Source organism: Micropterus dolomieu, linkage group LG09 (genome assembly GCF_021292245.1).
Source record: "Micropterus dolomieu isolate WLL.071019.BEF.003 ecotype Adirondacks linkage group LG09, ASM2129224v1, whole genome shotgun sequence".
In the NCBI taxonomy this organism is placed as follows: Eukaryota; Metazoa; Chordata; class Actinopteri; order Centrarchiformes; family Centrarchidae; genus Micropterus; species Micropterus dolomieu.
In genome coordinates, this window is record NC_060158.1 from 5,926,588 (window position 1) to 5,951,553 (window position 24,966).

Sequence of the window (24,966 nt, forward strand, 5' to 3'; positions counted from 1 at the left end):
TTAAATCTGCAGAGCTAGATATTTTGATAATTTGTGTGCATTATTTAGTAATTCATCCTCTTCGTACAACAGTAGGAACTGAAGGTACAAGCTGTGGCTACTCTGGTCATTTATGCAGGAGCACCAACAGTATTAACAGCTTCCAGCTGTTTTACTATAGAGATGCTTACAAAATAGGTTTTAATGAAGTCTTGTTTCCATTTTGAACTGAAACACGAGGGTGCAGCTAAAGTTTTAACTGTTAAGGTTATCTTTCACGTCCCTCGGCTAAGTGTGTTTTACTGAATGAAGGAGTGTTTATATCAACAAATTAACGTTACGATTTAATTTGTGTCTTTGAGATTTATTATATCCATTTATAATTTTCTCTATTGTGGATTTTGTTGGTTTGATATATTTCTGCACAAAACAGCGACATCTTGTGGCCGTTTGGAGTTCCTGCCTCCTCAATTTAATGCAGATGTTTTAATTTATCATCATCAGTTTATCTATATATATATATATATATATATATATATATATCTCACGAAAAAACATCACATTTTAACAACTGACTGTGAGATTTAAAGATGGACAAACGGTGTGCACATAACATCTTACCACTACATTTAGTAAACCATTCAGGTCGTGTACATTACTTTCAAGTAGTTTGTGACGTAATTACTTATGGTGCACAAAGTTTGTAATTATCTTAATATCTCCAAACCTAAACCATAGTTGACTTTTTGCAACTTTCTTTCAAGAGTGCAAAGAAAAAGATTACTCATTTAAAGGAGAAGATTTACTTTGACATCTGTCAGACATTTTCAATGTCATTCAGTGTCATTGTAGCAGTTTTTTGACAGTGATGGAAATATTACATGTGACAAACCTTTGGGATTGTGGGTCATTTTGCATGTTCACCTGTCTTGTAAGAACCAACATCCACTAATCTACAGCTCACTATGACAAACAAACTCCTGCATTAATGACTTTGAAATCTGATACAGGAAAAAAAAAAGCCTTGGCTGCACTGAAAACAAGAAACTTTCCTTCTGCATTTAAAGATTTCTTAAACACTGCTTCTAAGCGCCAAGAAATTAGATTTAATTTTGAAATGCAGAGGAGCTCAGCGGCTCAGTGAGTTTGGACGAGTCTGTAAATAAAATGGAATCATTTAGGACTTAAAATATAATGTTAATATTACAAACGTGTTTATTGACACAAAAAGTGGCTTTACAGTACATGTTTACAACCAGATTTATAAAATCAACAGTAATCATGACTTCATAATTTTTCAAATTAGATTAACTATGAAGGAACTGCTCTCCGGTCAGTGTGACGAACAGTCGATTTATCCAATGAAAAGTCCACCTGACAAAGACAGACACATAAACTGAGATTTAAAACTTAACTTTTTAGAGAATATTTGTAAATTGTTTAATAAAAGGTATTTTTTACTTTTTAAAAGCATCAAATATCTGCTTTCCGATTAAAATTGAAATGAAAAGTGTGTTTTTACAGAGGCGGCTGTCAGAGAACTGAATCGTTCTGTACCTGTCACTTCGACGCCGGCTCCTGTGATGTATCGAGAGTCGTCTGAAGCTAGAAAGGCACAGACATCGGCGACCTCTGGAGAAGGACAGCAAGAGGACAAAAAGAAGGACAAGCGTGATGAAGTCTTGGAAACAGACGCACATGTAGAGTAACTGTTACAACCCACACCCCATTTATTTCACTGTACAGGAGAAAAAAACTGAAGGGAGGATCAAAGGTGTGGAGAAGTAATAAAAACAGGAACAAACAGGTTTTTTTTCCAAATAACATTTTAAAGTATTTTGTATCCACAAGGAAAATCATTTTTAGCCGGTGTATCAGATACAAGAAGAAATCTGAGCTGAGAACAGAACACACCATTTCCTTTATAAAAATCCATGAAATGAGGATGAAGGTCTGCAGTGAAAACAACTTAAGTGATGTTAAATATGCGTCTTCACTGACCTGCCGGCTCACCCATTCTTCCCAGAGGCACCAAGGACGTCATCTGACACACAAAAGACACAACAGAGTGAAGGAGGGCGTCGCTGTTTCATGACCAGAGCAGAGAGTCAGGACTGCCTGTGCAGGTTTAATTTGGTTGGAGATTATTTTAAAAAGGGTCAACCAAATCCGGATCCCCTAAAAAACATTTTACCGCTGACTTCTGATAATATTTAGTTATGCAGAAGGTCTTAAAGGTTTAAAGACTTCAGCAGCCACTATGCAACAACAAAGATTTGTTAAATATCTAACATTTTAAAAATCATAGGATGTCAAAATCCAGTGACCTCACTGAGAGCAGGGGGCTTTTTTACACTGAAGACAAAACAAAACTGTCTTGTTACCACGTTTTTTGCTACTTTCTTAGTATTAAGGAAGGATAAATAAAGGTTGTACATATTATATTTGTAGGAGGTAAAAGTAACTGTAGTAAAATACAAGTAAACACTTAAATAGGTGTTTACTTTATTATAGCTTGTAAAAATGAAATGTTTACATTTTATTTTGACTTTAATTCACACCCAGAAATTTCCATGTTTCCTTCCTGGCTTAAATAATAATTTGTGGATGGGACACCTTGAAATTTATTTAAATGGTTTCACTTATTGTAAATGTCATCAGCACAAAATGTTGATAATTTTATTCTTGGTATTCAGCGGTCAGAATATATCTACAGGCCTACATTGATTATATAAACTTCATATTTGATAGAGCTGACACGTGATTTCACTCCTGATAAATGAAGTGTTAATAAATCTGTCTGCCTGTGTGTGTGTGTGCGCACGCTGTACCTTGCTAATAACCTTCTCTGGAACTTTATCCGTCATCGGAGTCGATATGAAACCTGGCAGCACACAATTACAACGAATCCCAAACCTGCAGGAAAAGAGAAGGAAAAGCATTTAAGTTGAATCAGCTCTGTGTGTCGTGGTGTGTTACTGGTGCATCATCTTCTCACCTGCTCAGCTCTTTGGCAGCCGTCCTGGTTAAACCCTCCACTCCAGCTTTAGAGGCGGCGTAGTTTGCCTGTCCGATGTTTCCCACCTACAGACATTAACCACACAGACACAAGGAAACATTAGGTACTGTATCACTGCAGGTCTCTCTGCCAAAGTCTAATCCAACACATACTTCCAACCAACGTTGGCATTTATAGTGTTTAAGAATAAAATTATTTTCTTCAAGTTTAATCTTGTATATTAGGCTTTATATGTATAACTTGAGTTATTAACTTTAAAATTACTAGAATTATTCACTGTATTTTCCTCTCTTTTTGGATTTGACTTATTTTATTTGGTCCCTCTGGCCTCCACTGAAGAGAAGCTCTTTGTGAACTAAAAAACAGGTGAAAATACAACATTAAACTCTCACAGTTGGGGGCAATTCTACTATCAGACTAATTGTTATGACTCTAGATAACAACTTTGGTTCAATATTAAAACAATGAAATGCAGACGAGATGCCCGCCAGGCCTTCTGGTATCTCACCTTCCCCACAATGCTGCCCACAGTAATAATGGATCCTTTGGGTGCTCCACAGGCCACCAGGGCCTGAGCGACAGCCTGAATGACCAGGAATGAACCCTGGTACAGATGCAGGAGGGAAGAGAATAAAACACTTTGTTCTGTTATCTGGTCTTCATTTAATGTGCAGTGGTAACTTTTAGTATTTCACATCACAGAAAGACAGAGCTGCAGACTGAAGCAGAGCTGTCACCCTGGTGTAATATACAAGGAATATTTTCTCTCTCAGCTGGTGTGATTTTTAATTTGTTAAACATTTAAAGTGAAAAGTCTGGATTCTGCTTCAGTTTGGTCAAATCAACAGCTAACAGAGTAAATAAATGAGGCACTTTTAAAAGATTTCTCAACTAAACACTGCTCATAATCAAGAAAAATATATATATATATATATATATATCGATAACCAAAAAAAATGTCATTTCCAGAAAGAAACATGGGTAAAACACACTTGACTCTCTCACTGTGTTTTGCTGTTTCCGTTTCAGAAACAGGTTCTCGTGAAAACTATATGGCCTGTACCAGGAAACAAGTTCAGCGTAGTCCGGCTCTCTTTGGCTTCACTGAGCCAAACATTGACCGTCCTGGATAACTGGTATCAACCGGCTCTGTTAACTCTGGGTTTTCTAATCCAGCTACGAGCGTGTTCATGTGAGAGACGCCGAGTTCTTCATTACAAGCAACATCGTCACATCTAAGAGCAAAGAACTTAATAATAATGAGAAGGAACAGTGAAAAGCCATGAGAAGAACTGGTTAAAGCAAAATGTTGTATTCAATGAGGTTAAATGTAAATAACTTTTCCTCACTCAATCGTCTATTAAAAATAAGGCTACATGTGCCAAATATTATATACAGTTTGCATTATAGAGTGAGTTTTTATTATCTGATGATGAACAAACTATTATAAATATGTGAGACAGATAAATAAGCTCTGCCGCCAAAGCAGAGAAGAGAAGAAAATTAGTTAATGTCTGATGAGGTCTATCTGATATAAAGGGAGCTAATTAACAGTGTCTGGATTTTTTTTTCCCTCTCAAAAGAGAGTGTAAAAACTTCAACACAGTCAGGAATCATGTTGGGAATTAAAGAAACTTTATGCAATTAAAACACAGCTTTAATCGTCATAATTTAATTTAGAGATCTATAAACTGTGCCTGTGTTTGTTAAAAGTGGAAATGGAAAACCTGGAAGAGCTAAATGCTTCTTCTGCCCTATAAAAATATTACTCTTTACCTGTAACATGTCACTGTATATGTATTACTATCACTTTATTGTAAAGGCTTTTGTCCCTGTCAGGATCCTGTAGGAATGATGACTGCATCTTTCCAGTGAGCTGATCGGATCCTCTGAACCTGTCCTGGAGCAGGTTAGCGCTTCCGCATATTTTATATTCTAGGTATTACTTGTCACTGGTGTGTGCATTACCTGGGTAGAGCCAGCTGAGCCAGTGATACCAGAAAACCTGAGTAAAGGCCAAAGACAGCTGTATAACCCGCTAATCTCGCTCCATGTTAAAGGCCCCGGGTGTCGCCGCTGCTTACCTTCAGGTTGACCCGGATGACTTTGTCAAACTGATCCTCCTCCATGTTGAGCAGGAAGTCGTCCTGCGTGATGCCTGCTGCGTTCACACACACTGAGGGAGGCTGAAAGTAATGAGTCTGCAGAGGGAGAGGAGGACATTAAATTAAAAAAAGAAAATGTGCAGTAATCCATTTGAACATATGGTCAGGATTATATGTGTTACACACCTGTATACTTGTGACCAGCTTCTTTACACTCTCTTTGGAGGACACATCCACCACAGCCGCCATGTGACCCTGACCTCTGAGGTCACTCGGCAGGCTCCCCAGGGTCTCGTTGGCCGACTCCTCGCTGATGTCAGCGACCACCACGGAGGCGCCCTCAGAGGCCAAGCGCTGACACACCGCCCGTCCGATCCCACTGCCTCCACCTGGGTGGGAAGACAGCAGCTTTAAGTCAGAGTGGCCCCCGAGCAGGACAAACGCTGCAGCTCGACTTGTTGAATATTTGATGGATTCATGGTTTCAGAGGGAAGATTCTGTGCGCCAGGAGCTCCTCTCTGGATGTATGTTTAATGTGAATGCCATGTGAAATTTGTTCTATTTACATATCTTTGCTTCAGTCTTGTACAACCACTGATGTTGCAAACATTTTTAATTAAACTGCTCAATTTTGTGTATTTGTTGTGTATTGTATAATATTGTGAACTTCCAGTAACCAAGTGAAAAAAACTTTCTTTATTGGCGTTTGGAAAAATATGGTTTGATCATTTAGTTTGCAGCTGAAATTAATCAAATCAACGAAAAACTAATCCTAAACTGTTAATACTTGATTTTTTTATTAATCATATTAATTATTTATTAGACAAAAATACAGTCACTGTTTGCTGCTTTTCTGTGTTTTATAGGATTGTAAAGTGAATATATTTGGGATTTGGACTCACATTGGCACATTTTTCCACAATTTTCAACCATTTTATAGACAAAACGATGAATCCAGAAAACAATCGTCAGATCAATCGTATGACTCCGTCGGCAGTTTTACTTTGACTCTGGGTTAAATTGCTGAAATGAATCAGACCCAGGTGGGAATACTTTGCTAAACGTCGTGGATCAAGGATTTAGCTCGCTAACTAGCTGTGAGTGAGTTTAATCCTCTACTTTAACAAACGTCCACAAGGTTACTCAGGAGGTAACATTTACAAACCAGCTGATAATCAGCGTTAAATGGTTTAAACAGGAAAGCAGACAGACAAACGCACAGAGATCCTGCAGAGAGAAACAACCTCCCGATCGCTTCCCTGTATCTAGATATGCACACTGAATGATGGGTGTTAAAATAAAAACTTACCAGTTACCAGAGTCAACCTTGATATGAGCCTTGTGGCAGCCGCCATGTTTTTAATTTGTGGTGTTGTTGTAGTTCTCGGTTTGAACAGAAGAGGGCGCCAACAGACCGCAGAAATAATGTTTTCCAAAGAAGGTGCTGGAATAAGATTAACTTTAGATACTAAAACCATGTTGACTGTATAAGAGGCTACAACTGTATCATTAAAGGATATTTATATACATAACTGTAGCCCTAAATTCTGGGTTTAGGTAGAAGTAAATTAATTCCCAATGTGTTGCCTCTCATGGTATGATTAGGTGCAAACTTGGGCTACGATTTAGGTTTAGTTGAACAAAAGACAAACCTAAAAGTTAGCTTACTAGTCTTGAAAGAGCAGGAAAAATGAAAAGTCAGCATTAATGTAAATGCGCCAGTTTTAGACTACTGGCTAATTTTTTTTTAAATATACAGAGCAAGTACATTGAAACAAAAGAAGAATTCTCAAAAACAAAACATAAGTCATGCAAAAACATCCAGAAACAGTAAAACATCAGTGCAGTAACAGCAGACATGAAGCAACAGCACAAACCCTACTTTTGTTACATGCTGACATGCAAGACAACAATAAACAGTAGCTACAGATAAGTAGAATACATCAAACATTATTTTGGTCTTACCAAGCCGTGCAAAGGACATGAGACATGTTAGCAGCAGGTTAAATAGTAACAATAAAAATAAAATGTGCAATGTGATGTTTAGTTTAGAACTAATTCACTGATCACTGATTTACATGTTGCATAATAAAATGTTACCATCCTCAGTCACAGAGCTCTCCCAAGTTTTATGTTACAACCTCCAATGAACAATTAGCTCACTAATAAGTTTAAGCAGCTTAAAAATACTTAAAAATATTTATGATTCAAGTGTATGCTTGATATTTAAGAAGACTGAGTATTATGACAAAAGTATGAGGTCAAAGACAATAATAAGCTCATCTAATTATTATCTAGCCAGCTGTCTACATGCATAATGTCGCATAAATAATACATTTAGTGAAATGAGATGTTTTGATGTAATATTTCCATATAAGAAATTTGAATACGGTATCGTCTTCATTTCTTTTTGTATAATTAAAATTAAATTTAAAAAATACTCAGTCTATTTATTATGGAGTTATTGATTATTATATAAGTTACATAGAGCAGACATTTGGCAGTGATGTAGTTGTCACTTGAACCCCAGTGGCTGAACTCTGATGTATTTTTCTGCAGAACCAGAGTGAACTCAATGTTTTGACTGAGCTCTATTGTCATTGCCAAGAACTGATCCCGTTGCTTAGGAACTTCTGACTTTGCTTCATCTGATTTTTATCTTACAAGAAGATTTTATTGAAAGTGAGCATTTCCACTCATAAAAGCACAACAAAATTAAACTCCTTCTGCTGGAAATACGAGATAAACTAAACAGAAAATGCCAATGCACAAAGTTTAAGTATGTGTGCTGTATGTATGTAAGTGTGCTGTGGCACAAGACATCTCCTGCAGTGCTGAAAGATGTACAGACTTTATGTGACGCAGACACTGTACAGATACTGTCATCATGATTTCTAAATCAATATAAAAGTTATTCCAAATTTTAAATATAAGTAAAGATTTTGTCAATATTAAAAGTAGTTACTCCCACCAGTCATTGTGTATAATTAATTACTTTAACAACAACAGAGAGACAGGATGCAGCTCAACATGGACACAGAAAGAAAGCTTTCCTTTTCTGTCCACAGAAATGTTAAAAAATAAACATGAGACACAGGAAACACGGACGTGTTTCAATCAGTGAAGATTGTTCACCTGTTTCTGTTACAGCTGGGAACGGAGACATGTATAAGCTTATACGTTTATCTGATTGTCATTATTCTCAAGGAAACAAACATTTTATATAATAGAAAAAAATCTCTTGCATTAATAGAAAAACACCAGTCAGTTATGAATTTCAAAAAATTGTGGAGTTTGTCATTTAAAATTCTCCAATTTATTAAAGCAAAGAGAGATTACAATTATTTCAGGTACCAATAACTGGGCTGTATGTCAATTACTATCACTTTAAATAGCAAGCTTTATATTTTAATACATTTTGTAACAGTAGATGTCACTGTTTACAAAAGTTTTATATCAGTCATGAATAAACATCCTCATTCCCTTTGAGCTCAGTGTTTCTAAAATTACATAATCTGTAAATAAAATATCCCTCCAGTCAGTGAAAAGATGAACATGTCCCAGTTTATTTATGTACAGATGTTCAGATGAAATGATGGGAAGTCAAGTACAGAGGCGTTTAGATTTCTGACAAACTGCAGAAAAGTTAAGACTGACAAGTCTGGAGTATTTTTGTTTTAAAACAGTAGCCAAAAGAATGAAAAACAAAAACATGCTCAAAAGATCAAGACTGTAAAATATGTACACTTCTACAATCCTGACAGTGAATCTGTGCATATGTCATAGTTAACTTTTGATTATTTTCAGTTTTATGAAAAAAAGTATCTATTTCAAATTCCTTCTAAATAAATAATCAGTTTGAAAACATACAATACTTCAATCTCAAGCCATAGTGATTTTAAAAAGAACAAAAATGATACACACCTTACCTAAGTCACAAACTTGTTTAGTAGTTCCACCAAACAAACAGTGCATCATTATTACAACATAAAACCATCCTGTGTGTCTTCTGGTAAACTGACTGCTGGAACCCAAACTTCACCGGACACGTTGCTTTTCTTACCTGCCAAACTTCCCAACCTGGTATAACTAATGTTTTAAATCACACAAATAAGTAAACTTACTCTTAAACAAAACTCAGTTAATACAGAAAATAAATACGATCAGCTGCCATAGATCTCAAAAGGCCCAAATTGTTTTTAAAGATGAAGCAGTTTTAACTTTGTGACACCGTGGTGTTAAGAAGTGAAAACCCAAATTGCTTCACCTGCTCGAATAAAATATCAAATATAAGAACCAGCAAAACCTTTTTCCTCAAAGTCCAGTCAGATGTTTTACGACTCGAGCCGAACAGACCGAAAGAACTCAAAAGAACCAAGATGTTATTTGGGCACAGGTGAGTGGACAAGACACGTCCTCACAATTTATTAGCAGATTGGTCACAAGAAGAAGAAAAAAAAAAAAAAAGAGCAACACGTTTACAGAGAAATGGATGAAGAAAAAAAATAAAAATAAAAATAGACAGCACACATGGGAACAGAAATATGTATGTATAAACTGATGTGTAACTATGTCACATTTCTGTACAGTGGCCAACCCTTTTCAAACAAGTACATGAGTACACAAGGATGCAGTAAAGTAGTACATGAGTATGCAGATGTTTGACAGCTCCTCTGTATTGCATGCATTCTACTGAACCAAGGTGCTTCTGCGTGCAGACTGATTTTCAACGCCTGCGTCAAAACTATGAGGAAATTCACAAGGCTGCACTTGTGGTGTCGGATCTCGCACTCTTGCATGCGAACACATACATTCATGCAGGCAGGCGCGCACACACACACACACACACATTCATACCAATACGCACACCCACCCACCACTAACACACATACACTTCCCCTCTGCCACTCAAGAAAAAAACTAAACAAGAACTAAAACAACTCCGCCCACACCAGTTCATCGTTCCCAGAATGAGGGAATAAATTAGCTCCATAAAATGCTTCTTTATAAAAGAAAAATAGATATTCATATAACTGTACACCTTATCTATACAGCATGAAGACGGGGAGCATGGGAAGAAGGGAAAATATCTCCAGAAATAAGACAGATTCTGGCTCTAGCACCCTTATCCCTCCAACACATGCGTCGCTCTTCTCCTTTTTTTTGTTGCAGGAGATGGAGCGTCCCTCGCTCTGCTCAGCAAGGCCAGTTCTCCAGGAGAACGGCAGGACTTTACAATGACTCCACTTCTTTCCATCCATTCATCCATCCTCAACGTCTCTGTGTCCAGGAGAGGACTGGATGAATGAGCCGAGCGCAGGGAAAGCCCCATCTCTCTCGCTCTTTGTTGAGTTGACACTTGTCGAGTCGGACCAGTCCTGCCTAGCTCTGGTCTCGTCTGATCCGTCCTGCGGCTCCATCGTCAGTAGCTCTATTACAGTTCAGTCCACTTTGTGGGAAAGCGAAACACCGAGGGTCCCTCACATGACCCGATCATATGGAAACCCCCTGCCTCTCAGCCGGAGTCTGACTCGCTTGTGTCCGAGGAGGAGGACGAAGAGGATGATGAAGAGGAGTCGGAGGAGGAGCTGCTGGCGCTGAGGCGTGACGGCTGCGTGTTCGTCTCTGTTGCCGGTTTCTCTGCTGAAGAAAACAACACACACACAATCAAGACCATATTCAGCATTTTGATTTGGGTAAAACTCAAACCACAAGAGAAAGATGCTGCACATTTGTGTCCAACACATGACAATAACATTTGGATCTATAGGAATCTAAATGTCCTGACATGTTAACAATAATTTGGTACATGGAGCCTAAAGAGCTTCTACTGAAATGAAGGAAAGGACATTTAGGGCCATTAAACTCAACAATATAACAAGATCAGAATTACATCTTTAAATTTAAAAGTGCAAAAACATTTACCGATTTCTGACAACCTTTATCTTTTTTGAAAATCTGGACACTTTTACCACGAACACTGCACTCTGTAAGACGGCAGTATGGAGGACTTACGTTTATTCTTAGGAGGCTTCTTTCCAGAGTTGAGCTGACCGCTGACGTCCATCAGCCTTCTCTCCAGCTCCATTTGTTTCTCCAGAGCGATCTCTTCACGGGACTTGCCAGCAATGTTGTTTTTACTTGCTGTGTACAAACAGACAACATCACAATAAGTTGGCGGTACTGTACAGAATTATCAAATATCTACTGCTTTAGTGTAGTGCGGAGGACGCAACAACACTAAGGCTCAAAGTTTCTGTAATTATGTTCTATTTTTCCTTAGACTTCATAAAATAATCTATTTTTTACTGATTCCCTTGCAGCTTTTAAACACAGATTGCATGAACATTTTAATCACACAAGTAAAAACAATCCTCAGTTAATTTGTAATACTAACCATATGGCTTTCGAGGTTTCTTCCTCAGACACGTCATGACGTATCTCTCCAGCTCCCGCAGCGTTGATGGCTTCAGTGTCTCAAAGTCTATCTCGATCTCCTCTGGGTTGGTGTCTCGGAGCGAGGGCTCGCGGGACTGGATGATGTAAACAACACGGCCCAGCTTCTCCCCCGGCAGCTTGTTGATGTCCAGGCTGAGTTGACGCTTCTCATCGTACGACATGGGTGCCGTTTCCTCCTCTTCATCCGAGTCGTAATGACTCACTATGGGCTCGTGGACCGGCGGAGGCACGCTAAAGGTCATGCCACCTTTCTTGGACCTGACGGAGGACAGGAGAGAAGGAGATGGAGGGAGAGACTGTTAAAAGATGTCTGACAGATTGTCTAATCCAACCCACAAAGATGAGGCTAAACAAGAGAAAGCTCATATAACAATATATGATTACATGAATAATAATTTATAACTGATACTCATTTTAAACAAAATGACTATTTATACACAAATCTTAAATCTGTTTGACTTCATGCTGAAGCGAATCCATTTGGGACTTTCTGCCCCAGAAAATACAAAATACACAACGTAGATTCATTTCCATCTTTGTCCAACAGGTGTCAGTACTCACTTGCTCTTGTTGTTTTTCTTGCTCGGTGCCTTCTTTATCGGCACCACAGGACAGGCTGTTCCACGGTTGCTCTTGGGTTTTGGTGTCTTGGTGATCTTGGGGGCCTTGGCTGGTTTAATAATAGGCGGCAGCTCTTCCTCAACCTTCCTGTGCTTCTCCTTTTCTACCTTTTTCTTCTTTTTCTTGTCCTTCTTCTCTTTCTTTTTCTTGGGTTTGACGATGGGGCCCTGGGATAGTGCAGTGAGCTGCTCGTGCACGGCTTTTAGCTGAAGGGAGAACAAAAGACAGATGAGTTATTGGAGGAAAGGACATAGCAACATTAGATCATCACATTAATGCCACAATAAAAAAGATATTTCAACATGATCATGACTTTCTGGTTTCCTGCTCTGAAGTTCGTGTGCATTCACTCGAGTACAAACCTGTTCCTGCAGCTCTGCCAGCCGGTTTGCCCTCTCCTCCTCAGAGTCAGAGCTGGGGCTGCTCTCGCTCTCCTCACTTTCACTGCTGAGCTCGCTCTCAGATGACGACGACGAGGAGGACGAGGAAGATGAGGAGCTCGGGGGTGCTGGAGGCTCGTCTGGCATCTTAGCAAAGCAGAACTCGAAGACATCCTACAAGAATTAAACAGAGTGAGTCAGTTTAAAAACAAGAACAGTGTGATGATTTGAGAAGAAAATGAGAAAGAGGAGAAACTAGTATAATTTAATTATGCTCACATATACAGTAATAAGAAAATCTCACTACTTGAAAGAGAACATTACCTGCAGCTTTCTGGCCATGGCCACCACATCATGATCAGGGGGGTTGTACTTGTAGCAGTTAGAAAACATCAGTCTAACATCAGCAGAGAACTGCTGGGAGTCCCGATACTCTCTGCTGTCCATCTTCCGCTAAAGACAATAAGAGAAGAGATTTAGCCAAATAATCTAAGACAAACAGTCTAACCATCAGAGAAGAGGGGCTACATACGATGTACATAGTAAGATTAATGGCATATACTTCACATCCAACTTCCATCTTTGAGATATATGAAACCATTTCATATTAAGTGCAGACTTTGGTTTACAAAGAACTGCAAAGGGGCAATATGGTAACAATGTCACAGCGCTGTTCACTTTTCATGCTGCACCTACTACTGTAATTCAGTCGCAGCAGGACTGGAGAACAGACACCACCCTCCCCCTCTGTTCTGACAAAGTTGATAGGTGTATGTGTGTACCTTGATGGTGCTGAGGTCCATGGGCTGCTTTATGATGTCGTGGTAGTCATGAAGACCGAGGGTGGAGGCATCGACGGGCTTGTAGAACGGCCAGGCGTACGCTGCGTGTTTCTTCGAGAGCAGCTCCTTCAGGACCCCATTGCAGTAGCGCAGCTGGGGGCTCAGCTTGCTGCGGCGCACCGGCGCTGGCACCATGGAATCTGGTAAATCCTTCTTGGGAGGCTTGATAGGTCGACCGCTCACTCCTCTTCTGGCCCCCCCTGCTGATTTGGTACCCATCATAGGTATGCTACCCATGCCCATCCCCATTCCCATCCCCATGCCCATCCCCTGGCTGAGGCTGAGGCCTTGGTTCATGGAGTTGTGGTCCACCCCCAGAGATGTGAGGGTTAGCGGGGAGTTGTGCCCACCGCCCATCCCCAGGCTGATGCCGCTGACGCCCATGGTGCTCATGATGGGCATGGCTACCGTGGTTGGGGTAGTTGTGTCTGCTTTCCTCTTCACGCCTTTTTTCTGTGGTTGAAGAAAGGTGAAGAGAAGGTGAGTCAGAGAAGGATGTGAAGTCTGATGTCACAGACTACACACACAGAAAATGTCAAACGCCAACCATTACCTTAGTGGTGGGCTGTGTGGGAGGCAGACCCGTAATGCTAGGGATGCTTTGTTCAGAGAGCAGGCTCTTGGTCAAAAGTGTCTGTGGGGGGGTGGAGAGGATGTGGTCAGGTGTTTCCGGGGTGGGAGGCGAGTACACTGACTGGGAGACAGCTGGGACCTGATGAGCTGTCGTCACTCCTCCAGAGACTAAAAGAGAGGGGGTGAAGATAGGAGGGGGCAGATTGAGAAAAATTAATATTCAGTCACATGATTTGTACATTTTGTACACAAAAGATTATATGTATTATATGTGCTGTATGTGATGATGATGATTGCAGACTTGTGCGTTTGGCTGTGTTAATCTGCTTGTAGGCAGTGTTCACCTGCATTACCTCTGCCTTTTCTGCCAGGTTTGCCCGTTTTGCTCCGTGGAATGGGAGGAGGCAGCTCTAACTCCTCCTGCGGCATCTGAGCCACTTTCTGCAGGAATGCCTTCTCCAGAGACTGGGCCATCAGTACTATGTCATCTGTAGGCTGCAGGAGGACATTTGGACAAAAGGGTTACAACAGTAAAAAGATGAAGTATATATGAAGTAGGTAAAGTCAAAAACATGCTTTTACACTCACATTAATACAATAAGTAAAAAAAACAAGTTTCCCAAATAACATCTGGCACCGGCTTCAGATAATTCCTAGGGGTTTTATTTATATTTGAGTGTATAAATTCTGTTTAGTGGACAAAAATCTGCATGTTTTCCGTATGTCCATGTCAGGTTGTCTCAGACTCACACAAGTCTTACCTTGTTATAAATGTAGCAGTTGGTGAACATGGTGTTAAAGTCCTGCATGCACTCACTGGCACTGCGGTAGTAGTTATTTTCTAGTCGCTTCTTAATAGTGCCCATATCCATGGGAGTTTTGATGATCTTATGATAGTCCTGGAGAGAGACAGATACACTATCAGGACAAGAAACCGTGGCACAGTAATGTTCACATATTTAAAAAGGAAAATACAAACTGATAATGTTGCGAAGTTGCTACCAACTATGGGGAGATACGGGTAATATCTAATTTCGTGACACACTCACAGGTAGGTTGAGTTTGGTCGCGTCTACCGGTTCATGGAAAGGCCAGGCAAAGTGGTGCCTCCACAGAGACTTGAGCAGGACTTTCTGTAGGAACTGAAGTTGGTTGGTCATCCTCCCCTGTCGGCCGGGGTCTTTCACCGGAGGCTGTGGGGGTCCCGAATACGCCATCTGATTGAGGGGGGGCATCCCGGGACTCTCAAAGCCCTCATAGAGCAGTGAAGGTTTTCGGATTCGTTTTCCAGCTGCGCCAGAACCCTGGTCCATCGTTGTGACTCCCATCATGCCAACCTCAATCCCGACATGGGAGCTGTAGAGAGTAGTTGAAAGACCAATTAACTGTTTTGCATTTCTTAGACTGATGCCAAGACCGACATGCAGTATGAAAATTCATCTTTAATAGTCTACCATGCAGAGCGAGGTTTGCTTCTCATTTCAACAAAAGCATCACATTGTTGACAGCCAAACTACAAGTGTCCTTTTGTCCATTATGAAATGTACCTGGTCTAATTAATAGAACCAGGTATGCTGCCTGCATTTGCAGCAACTCAAATACTGAGTTGCAACAGAAGCAATGGTTTTGGCTATTTTGGAGTATGTATCCGTATAAAAAAAAAAGACATGAACTGAAAAGGTTATTTTCAGGGATCCTGTGATTAATATGTACACAAAATTATATATATAGTGTAATCCTGACATACATTGCATCTTATCCTAACAATCTTCCCCTACCTGTAAATCCCGTTCACAGACACACATGTTCTTAACATTACTCAGCAAGCAAGCACACGTCAGCCTGAATTGAAATATACTTCTGCCATATCAGCACTCCCAGTCCAGTCAGAACAGACTAACACTTCCTCATCTCACAGATCCACCACCCCCATTTTCTTATAGGGAAAAAAACAAACACTTTCCCTAAAGGACTGTGGGTTTCAGCTGATATACAAGCACTGACTATTCTACAGTCCAGAAATGTAATAAAATGTTGTCAGAAACCCATTTACTAAGAGTCACTATGTCAAAGTAACAATCTCTAAAAAGGTGAAAAAGGTATCATCCTGCTGTGTTTTATACATCCTCAGTAATACTGGGGCTCCGTTAGCCACTGCAACTTGGAGCGTCAAAAGGTATTTTCCACAGAGAACGCAAGTAAAACTATACAGTGTGAGTCAGGGGCTGCCATTGGCCTGAGTCACTGCTCTATAACCTGGACAGTGTTAGTTCTCCAGGAGTAACAATATGCATGAAAACACGTCTCTTAATACCTAGGAATAATGTCTTTATAAAACACAGACTTTCATATGAGTTACAGTACCCACTACTGTTATTCTGTAAGTGACTCTGCATGCCAGAATAATGTCCACAGGTCCACCTAGGAAATATATTTCTACAGCTTATCTCACCAGTACTGCAGCACTTCAACTGTGGTAATGCTGTAGCGACAAACGGTGATCTGGATCAACTACAAAACACCAATGCCCCCCCTCAAACAGCTGTATGCAGCCAGATGGGACAGTTAAGTCAAAATGCAGCACCAGAGACTGGTGTTACACCAATCCTGCACAATTTAGTCTTTCTAGCATGTAGTTACTGCTCCAACAGTGCTGCCTCTCAAGTAGTTCCTGAGTCCATGCCGATATCAATACCGCGTTGAACTGATAAACACTTGCATACATATAGAAAACTTTAGGATGTTCCATTTTAATAACCGATCAAAATTATACGCTCAGAGGTTCCCGACACATACGGCTCATTAGACACTAGCCTGCTCTGATGATAACCAGTTACTTGCTAAAAGGTGGAGACATGAACTTCGTTGTGCCATATATGCATAACTGCAGTCACAAAATGTATTCACTTCCCTAATGAAAAACCCACATAGCAGGATCGCCATTTGATGTGAGGGGATGTCCTTCTTGAACTCACCATAGCCCATCTCCGTAGACCTACTAACATTGCAAGAGAGTTGTCTGCTGGAAAACATTAAATCCACATCGGCTCATTTTATTTGTGTAGTTGAATTTGCACAAACACCTTCACAAGTGACCTTTATGCAACTGATGCAAATAGTGTTACAAACATTACTGTGTTTGCATCATGCAGTAATTAAGGATTCCCATGGGGTAGGTGTGTAACGCATTGGTGTATCCATTTGTCCTACCTGTACCCCAGGCGTCTGGAGCATGTTTGCACTAGTCCATCCTACTTATTCATATTTAACAAAATCATTCAATAAAACAAAATTCAATAGATAAAAGCTCATCTTAGCTGCAACTGTTAAATGTTAAAAGAATAAATGTTTAATAAAATACAAATACTATTATTATTATACTCTTATCTATTTAAATTGTCTGGTAAAGCAATCCGTTTTGAATGATACAACTTTTGGAAACACATTTGACAGTTAGTGTACTTTATTATTAAAGAAGAAAAGTAATCATGTACATAACATTAACACAACTAAACAAAAACATTTTTATATTAATTTAGCTGTAAATCGCATTAATAAATAAGTAAAAATGGAGGTATGCGTGCCAAAGCGAGGAAAGGGTAAAAAAAACAGAAGAAACTTTGACACTGAAGTAAGTTACAGTGGAGTTACGATATAAATTAATATAAAAGTATAAACCGTGTTGGTGAGTTTAACTTTTGCCACAATAAAAAGTTTCTACCTGGATTAGGTTGAGTGACATTGAGCGATGTAACCAGGCAGCCAGCTGAAACACCAAACACACATGGCTAGCTGCGTTAGCTTTTGTGCTAACGCTACAATGCCGCTGATCCAGTGATCACAACAACCCCTGACCGTCACATGGCTACAATAACAACCCGAGGAAACACGCAATAATGCCGGTGTGGCGGCGCTCCGCTGTCCCGCTTTATAGAGATCATCTACGGCGAGTTTTAACACTAACCCGGCTCAATTAATTCTTCGTTAACGTTAGAAGTTATAATATGGTCACTAAAAGTCGGGTTGTTAACCTACCTTTTGTCAGGTAGTCATATTTAGATCACTTAATTACAAAACAATTAGCTTGATATAAATAAGATCCACCGATCAAGAGTGGTCGAGCTGTTGTTATTCAGGGGAAAGCTCTGGTCCGTGAAGCTAATGCTAACAATGCTAGCACCAACTGCCAGGCAGCGGGAGAGAGCGGCCAACGGCAGAGGCGCTCCGAAGATGGCGCCGGCGTAGTGCGAACAACAGTCGCAGCTTGTTACAACCCACAAAGACATTGTTATTTCCTCAACATAATTTTTCGCGTCTAACGTTGATCCCGTTAACGACGCGGCAAACTTATTCCTCCTGCACATTCAGTGTCCATTTCTCCCTTCCACTCGTATTACACAGCAATACACAGCCTTCACATCAACGACATTTAAAAGAAAAAAAATCATGACAAACGTTTATAATATTCCTTCTGACTGATAGCTGAGAGTCAATTTTACCGGTAGATACCTGTCAAGGAGCGGGTTAACAGCCATTTCCATCAGGATGGATCCGGATTCTGTTTTTAGCTAGACTCGGACCTGGATCCGTCTCTGTTCGTCAGTTTTCTCCGCTCCCCGCCACACTGGACTCCTTTAATCTGCTTCGTTGAAATGGCGACGATGCGACTACACCCGTGCTTTTATAGACCGACTCTTCGCTCTATTGGATAGCCCATCTCAGAAAGTCCACGCCCTCTGGGTTTCTATTCGCTGCTTACGACGTCCCTCAAAGTCACCACACCCCTAGATACTGAGGCTTTAATGACAAACTTTCGGCCCAACCCATTCGCAAGTTCCTGCTGTCCGTCAAGAAAATTACACAATACTATTGGCTCGGTCTATTCAGCATTACAGAAATCCAGCATGTAACTGGCTCCTCCGCTTAATCCTGTGCAAAATGCGAAGGCAACGAAGCGGCTCTCCTCCTCATCATATTACATTACGTCAACGTGTGCAAAGCGGCGACAGGGATTGGTCAACACGGTTGGAACGCGGGCTTCAAGGGTGAAGCCCAAGAAGCCCATTGGTTCTTCCAGCAGGTCACGCGTACCCCTCAAGAGCCAAGAGCCTCTCCCCACGAGCGCTCTACTTACCAGAATGTCCGCATTTCTGTCTTTCGGAAGAGGCGCACGGCCGCCATCTTTAAGCGCAGTGACACAGTTACTACAATGGAATAACTTACAGCCAAGTTAAGGTCAAACATCAAACACAACAAACAGAAACAGCCACACATCACGCTTACAAACTGAAGTGAAACAAGTAGCGTTCAAGTGCTGCTGAAAAAAAAAAAGCCACCATTTTGAGAACACAAAACAAGGCCTCCATGGCTCACAAACAACAAAGTAGTACTAAGATAAAAACAAAACAAAGCTTACAGTCATACGTGAATATACATCGGCGAGGCTCTACATTTGCTGCCTTATTTACTTCAAGAACAATAAAAAAAGACCACACCTAGAGGGGGTCAAAGGATCTATCAATAACCACTGAATGACACAGCAGTTTTCCTCACTGGCCTCAAGACTTTATGATCAAAGTAAAAGCTCCTTTTGCCCAACAAAACTAACAATTACGTTAATTAACTTAAAGCTAAAAAGGAAATCACAAGAAAACCGTATTTTGTATAGGTTTGAAAACAACCAGGCCTACCATACCTGAGCCTTTACCTTGGGTTTAAACGAGACTAAACCAAACATTTAAAAAATAATTACAAAGATTACAGTTACAACAATCAACTACTTAGTAATTATTTAGAAGAATTCGTCTCTTTAAAAAGCGACCTCTCTACAAATTCAACAACCACCCAAAATGGTTACCTAACCACATGCGCCCATCCCCCAACATGAAGGTTACAAATTCCCTACAATGTCACTCAAATAAACGATGCAAACTAACACTAAAAGATCTTTACAATAGTATTACATATGTTTACACGGTTAAAAACATAAAGTAGGCTAGACTACGGTTTAAAAGGAAAGTTGAATAAGGCTATAAAAAAAAGAAATGTTTTCAAAGTATGACATATAAAAAAAACCTTGAATTTATAGTAAATAGAAATGTCGACTGGTAAATCCGGAAAAATAAAAAAAAATAATGCGAAACCTTTCGTCAAATAATCTTCTTGTCCTCCACCTCGATACTTTTTAACCAACACATTTGCCTCCAACATGTCCGCCTTCTTCCCCATTCCCTGAGCCGGGTGGGGGAGGGGAGTCATGTGATGAGATCGAGATACGCCAAAGCAATACTGTTTATCAAAAGTTGAACACGTGGCATTTCACAACGCAATAAAACACATCCACCGCGGGTCATTTCTCCAGAAAACGTCTCCTCCTCATCCACATCCTGTGATTTATACAAAGCATTAGGCTCAGATTTGGATATAAAGTAGCCAAAATATCCGAACAAAGGGAAATACTTTCCGCTGGTTTCGGCTCGCTCCGATTGGTCAAGCGTGACCACGTGACGAAGAATTTTTTTAATATTATTGATTGTGTTTTTTCCGAACTTCCCCTATTGTAATCCGTTTATGATCGTAGTTGTCCTGCACAGTTCGTGTATAGTGGCTCAGTTTATCTCAAAAGGGTTAGAAACGTCCGTTTTCTCCAGATGACGAGTCGATCTCGATGTCAGTGTTGCAACCAACAAGGAGCACTGCGCATGCGTACCTGCCGTGAATGCAAGAGACTGCTAAGAGCAGTTTCGCCTTTTTTTTTTTTTTACATAATGGTGAATGAGTGTATCCCACATTTGAGTGTTCCCTGGAAAGGAGATGGGATTCAGCTACAGACTTAAGATTTAAGCAGAAAAAAGCCATAATAGTTTATATCTATGCTGTTGATCAATATCCTCTCAGACTGAACATTAATTTGATTATATCCTGCAAGTTATTATGTATTTTCCATGGCAGGCCGTATATTGCTCACTCTGTGTATAGATGTTTGTATTGTTGAGGTGTGGTTCAACAACACAAACAAAAAAATAGCAAATAGATTTTTGATTCTAGAGGACATTGAGATTATTTATGTTTCTTCTCATTTTCTATTATCAGAATCAAAATGCTTTATTGTCACTTAACATAGTTCAACGAGATTTTAAGTGCATGTTCCCTTGATGTAGAATCAAATAAAGAAAAAGTAAAAGAATTGACAAAACACATATTATATATTGCACAGTCAATATTTCAGTAATGTTACACTCAGCCGTGATGATGCATATGGCGAATGATAAAAAGAAAACAACTCACGCATATATATAAATGAACTATAAAAAGTACTGCACAAGTTCTATCTGGACATTATTGCACTCAGCAATATTAAAATTTTCCCCAAAGTCCGCTTCACAGTTTCACACTGAGTTAAGTTACTTAATTGCACATGTACAGAAACTGTTCAGGAGTCCGGAGGTGCGGGCCTTAATACCTAATATTAAGACCTATAGCACTATAGTAAATAGTTCTATAGGTCACATTTCACTATATTGTTTGTTTCTCACCATTTCTGAATGCTGATCACATGCAAAAAATATCAATAAAAAGTTGTTCCCACAAAGTGATGACTTAAAGGTTTGGCATGGATATGGGCGAGCCAAATATTGCTGACCATTCACTAGACAAAATGCACAATATGTTGTGTTATGTTGTTACACACTGTGTGCACAGTTAGTAGGCAAGTGAGTATTTTGATCATATCATCATTTTAATGCAAGTCCAAGCTGTATAAATTTGAATGCTCATTGGTTTTAAGCATGTAAGGTGATGTGTATTTGTGTAATTTTTAGGCAGCTTCATTAGCTCAGATAAAACGGGCCAAATCCCTTTCAGACAGATGCATCACTCTTGAAATAGTGAAACTTTTGAGGCGTGAACAGTAAATCAAGGTTTTGTTGCTAATACTTAACTTGGATGCAAAAAGAGCATAATAAAGGAGCATTTAGGCCACAGCCTTCCTTATTACACAAATATACATCATCTGATATGCTTACATCCAATTGTCAACTTTATACAGCTTGGAGTTATTAAATATGCATAAAAATAACGATATGGTAAAAATACTCACTTGCCTAATAATTGTGCACACAGTGTATTTTGTGGAACGTCCAGGATCTGCCATGTAAGCAGGGGAACTGGGAGAAGGGAGGGGTTGGTGGATAACGTCAGAATCAGCCTCCTCTGAGTCACCAGCAGTGCTCACTCTCCCCCTCCCTCCCTCCCTCCCTCCGTTTGTCTCCCCGTGTGTCCCTGTCTCTGTTTTTTTTTCAGCGCTTGGCTGCATCAGTTTGTCACATGATGACAGTCAGTTCAAAAATGGTTGCCAAGGAAGCTCTCTCCCTCACAACGCCTCTGTCCTGAGTCATATGTTACCAGAGTTACAAATTTACTGTAAACTGGTTCAGTATTGACTCCAGGATCACAGTTTGCTTTTGTGCTGTTTGCATAAGCCACAGTGTCTTAAATAGACTGTAACAAAATAAATGTATTCTGAGTGCTGGATATTTTGTGTGGCTGTTGTGTTTGCATAACTCTGTGGATCTGTGACTCTTCAGTCCAATCACTTTCTCTCACTGTGGCACGATTTCCTTAGCAACAACATGCAAGCAGCAGTTTTCAGATTGGCCTACGGAAGATCAGGTTTGGAAGAACATTGTGTATTTAAGGGTCCTATTCAGTAATGTTGTTGCGTAGTCAGCTCACACACAGATAAACAAACTCACTACACTAAGAGTACATCTCGCATTAGCTCTGTTCTTGCACATCAAAGTATTTGGCACGAGCATGCTGATCTTTCTTTCCCAGCTACTTTCATTTGCATCCAACCGTGTTGTTGTTTGCTTGACAAAGTCTATATTCAAAAACACACCTGTATTGTTTTCCATTGTGTTGTGCTGTTGCTGCAAATGTCTCTACTTTCTCTTTATCCCCTTTGCTAAAATAGTAATACTGAGCCTTTTCTCAAACATGCTTTTCATGTACATGTATATGTATTTTTTTGACTCTCATCCAATGAGAATTACAGCAGCAAGGGGAGATTGTTGAATTGTGTCTTTTTCCCTGTGTTGCACTATAAGTCAGAGACAGATCAGGCATAGAGGCAGTTTTCCAATCAAAGACAACAGTAGTTTCAGTTGAAGTTGTCTTTTGTTAGACTCATAACATGGATTGATAAGATGATTGTGCTTCATATTATTGTAAGATAATGTATCTTACTAGAGAAGGCCATTTTAAGTTTTAATCGTTGTCGTTGTTACTGCTTACATAGCAGTACATCTACAGGGAAGGACAAAGCAGGCTGTTTTTCCTGAGGAGGCTCAGGTCCTTCAATGTGAGCACCGGGCTGCCACGGTTGTTCTACCAGTCTGTAGCGGCCAGTATCTTCTTTGCTGTGGTTTGCTGAGGGAGGTGGCATTGGGAATTGTGAGGCCAACAAACTGGGCAAGCTGGTGAGGAAGGCCAGCTCGGTGGTGGGGATGGAACTGGACAGTGTGGAGTCACTGACTGAGAAGAGGATGAGAGGGAAGCTGAAAACCATCATGGACAACACCTCTCATCCTCTCTACGCTGAGCTGAGGCAGCTAAGGAGCTCCTTCAGCCACAGACTAATCCAGCCCCGAGCCCCAAAGCGCTTTGGAGGCTCATTTGTGCCAACAGCCACCAGGCTCCACAACACCACAGCACCAAACTGACCGATTTCCTTATTATATTTATATATTGATTATATATCTTATTTTGAACGGTGCTCTTTTCTTCAAGAAATATAGCGATAAAGCGCATAGATTCACCTGAAACCCAAAGATCATGGGCAAAACAGTTCCAGGAAGATAACTAAAGAGTCTAGGAAAACAACGGCTGATTAATTATGCAAAAAGAGTTGTAGATGTGTGAACAACACCCGGGACACTTCATTATACTCTCAAAGAAGGAAGCAGAGGCTCCAAGGTGAGTAATTTCCATCTGAATGAAGGTGGACTTTCTCCTCCAGAAGGTTGGTGGAGAGAGAGAGAGAGAGAGAGAGAGAGCAAATCTATAAAATAAGATGTTACTCATTGGCCAGTGTATTATGTAGGTACAATATATATTAATTGTGGTTGTGTTAAGACAGCAACTGTGTACGGCACAAACCAGCAACAGGGCAGGATATGCTTCATACTGGTACGGATAAAAGCAACAAAGATGATCAGTGACATGAAACGAGATTAAGATTAACATGTTTCCTAATCCTACTTGTGTAATCTCTTTTCCAGCATATGTCTCTGAGTCTTTGCAGTTTTTGTTAGAAGGATGTCACTGTAATGCTTTGGTCAAAATACTGTATGCACCAAAATTACAATACATTCACTCATTTAGCTGACGCTTTTATCCAAAGCAATTTACAATTGCAATGTATGTCGCACACCTCTGGAACAACTAGGGGTTAAGAGTCTTGCTCAGGGGACACTTTGGTGAATGTGTCACAGTGGGGTTTTGAACCCGGGTCGCACCAAAGACATGTGTCTTATCCACTGTTCTATTGCCACCCCATATCTGCCAGCAGCATCTACAATGGCATCAAAAGAAAGAGAGTAGAAAAATAGTAAGTAAGAAAATTGAAAGAGTAAGGCATGCAAGGAAGAGACAAGACAAAGGGAGATGCTACCTCGGGGGACACATTTAAGACTAAAGACCAGTTGACTGGGGAAGACTTGTCCAGTTGTGGATAAAAGCCGTGTCCCCAAATGGAAAAGGGGACACGGCAGGTAAGAGGAAACAGTTTAAAAATATATGTTCTTCAGACATATTTAGCATACTTCATTTCCTTTTCCAAACATTTTAGTTTCACATTTTCCGTTAGACTCAGCGGATAAATACAGTGCTATTTTGTTATTTTACGTCTGAGGAAAGCTATTTACTTAATTTAATCACTGGAAATTCTTTTGAATGAGTAATCACTTAAACAGAATAAACTAAACATC

General features: G+C 40.0%; 3 protein-coding genes across 7 annotated transcripts in view; all 3 read right to left on the reverse strand.

Moving 5' to 3' along the window:
* The window catches only part of LOC123977135 (major histocompatibility complex class I-related gene protein-like), a 232,886-nt gene that overhangs the window by 164,977 nt on the left and 42,943 nt on the right, over positions 1-24,966 (reverse strand). The window lies entirely within an intron of this gene.
* Positions 1,177-6,545, reverse strand: hsd17b8 (hydroxysteroid (17-beta) dehydrogenase 8). Of its 2 annotated transcripts, none has more exons than XM_046059671.1 (9): positions 6,413-6,545; positions 5,290-5,492; positions 5,083-5,199; positions 3,507-3,602; positions 2,978-3,063; positions 2,811-2,895; positions 1,981-2,023; positions 1,537-1,611; positions 1,177-1,353 (listed from the first exon to the last, which is right to left on the reverse strand). In XM_046059671.1, exons 1-9 carry the CDS (start codon positions 6,456-6,458, stop codon positions 1,334-1,336), a joined length of 771 nt encoding a protein of 256 aa, XP_045915627.1. In that variant the 5' UTR covers positions 6,459-6,545; the 3' UTR covers positions 1,177-1,333. The 2 variants fall into 2 exon arrangements, with proteins under 2 accessions (XP_045915627.1, XP_045915629.1); XM_046059673.1 differs by lacking the exon at positions 6,413-6,545 and adding an exon at positions 6,006-6,143.
* brd2a (bromodomain containing 2a) lies at positions 8,649-20,098 on the reverse strand. Of its 2 annotated transcripts, none has more exons than XM_046059640.1 (12): positions 18,488-20,098; positions 15,028-15,334; positions 14,740-14,877; positions 14,332-14,473; positions 13,959-14,146; positions 13,346-13,858; positions 12,888-13,016; positions 12,546-12,737; positions 12,124-12,389; positions 11,501-11,820; positions 11,119-11,247; positions 8,649-10,743 (listed from the first exon to the last, which is right to left on the reverse strand). In XM_046059640.1, exons 1-12 carry the CDS (start codon positions 18,517-18,519, stop codon positions 10,619-10,621), a joined length of 2,481 nt encoding a protein of 826 aa, XP_045915596.1. In that variant the 5' UTR covers positions 18,520-20,098; the 3' UTR covers positions 8,649-10,618. The 2 variants fall into 2 exon arrangements, with proteins under 2 accessions (XP_045915596.1, XP_045915594.1); XM_046059638.1 differs by having other exon boundaries at positions 8,649-10,746; positions 18,488-20,096.

Coding starts and splice junctions, on each gene's coding strand:
- brd2a (XM_046059638.1), bottom strand. CDS start 18,519: ATGGAAATGGCTGTTAACCCGCTCCTTGACAG. Junction 15,335..18,487: donor GTTAACCCGCTCCTTGACAG/GTATCTACCGGT, acceptor TACTCTCTACAG/CTCCCATGTCGGGATTGAGG. Junction 10,747..11,118: donor GAAGCCTCCTAAGAATAAAC/GTAAGTCCTCCA, acceptor TGTTTTCTTCAG/CAGAGAAACCGGCAACAGAG.
- hsd17b8 (XM_046059671.1), bottom strand. CDS start 6,458: ATGGCGGCTGCCACAAGGCTCATATCAAGGTTGACTCTGGTAACTG. Junction 2,896..2,977: donor GCTGCCAAAGAGCTGAGCAG/GTGAGAAGATGA, acceptor CTTTTCCTGCAG/GTTTGGGATTCGTTGTAATT. Junction 1,612..1,980: donor AAGAATGGGTGAGCCGGCAG/GTCAGTGAAGAC, acceptor GTCCTTCTCCAG/AGGTCGCCGATGTCTGTGCC.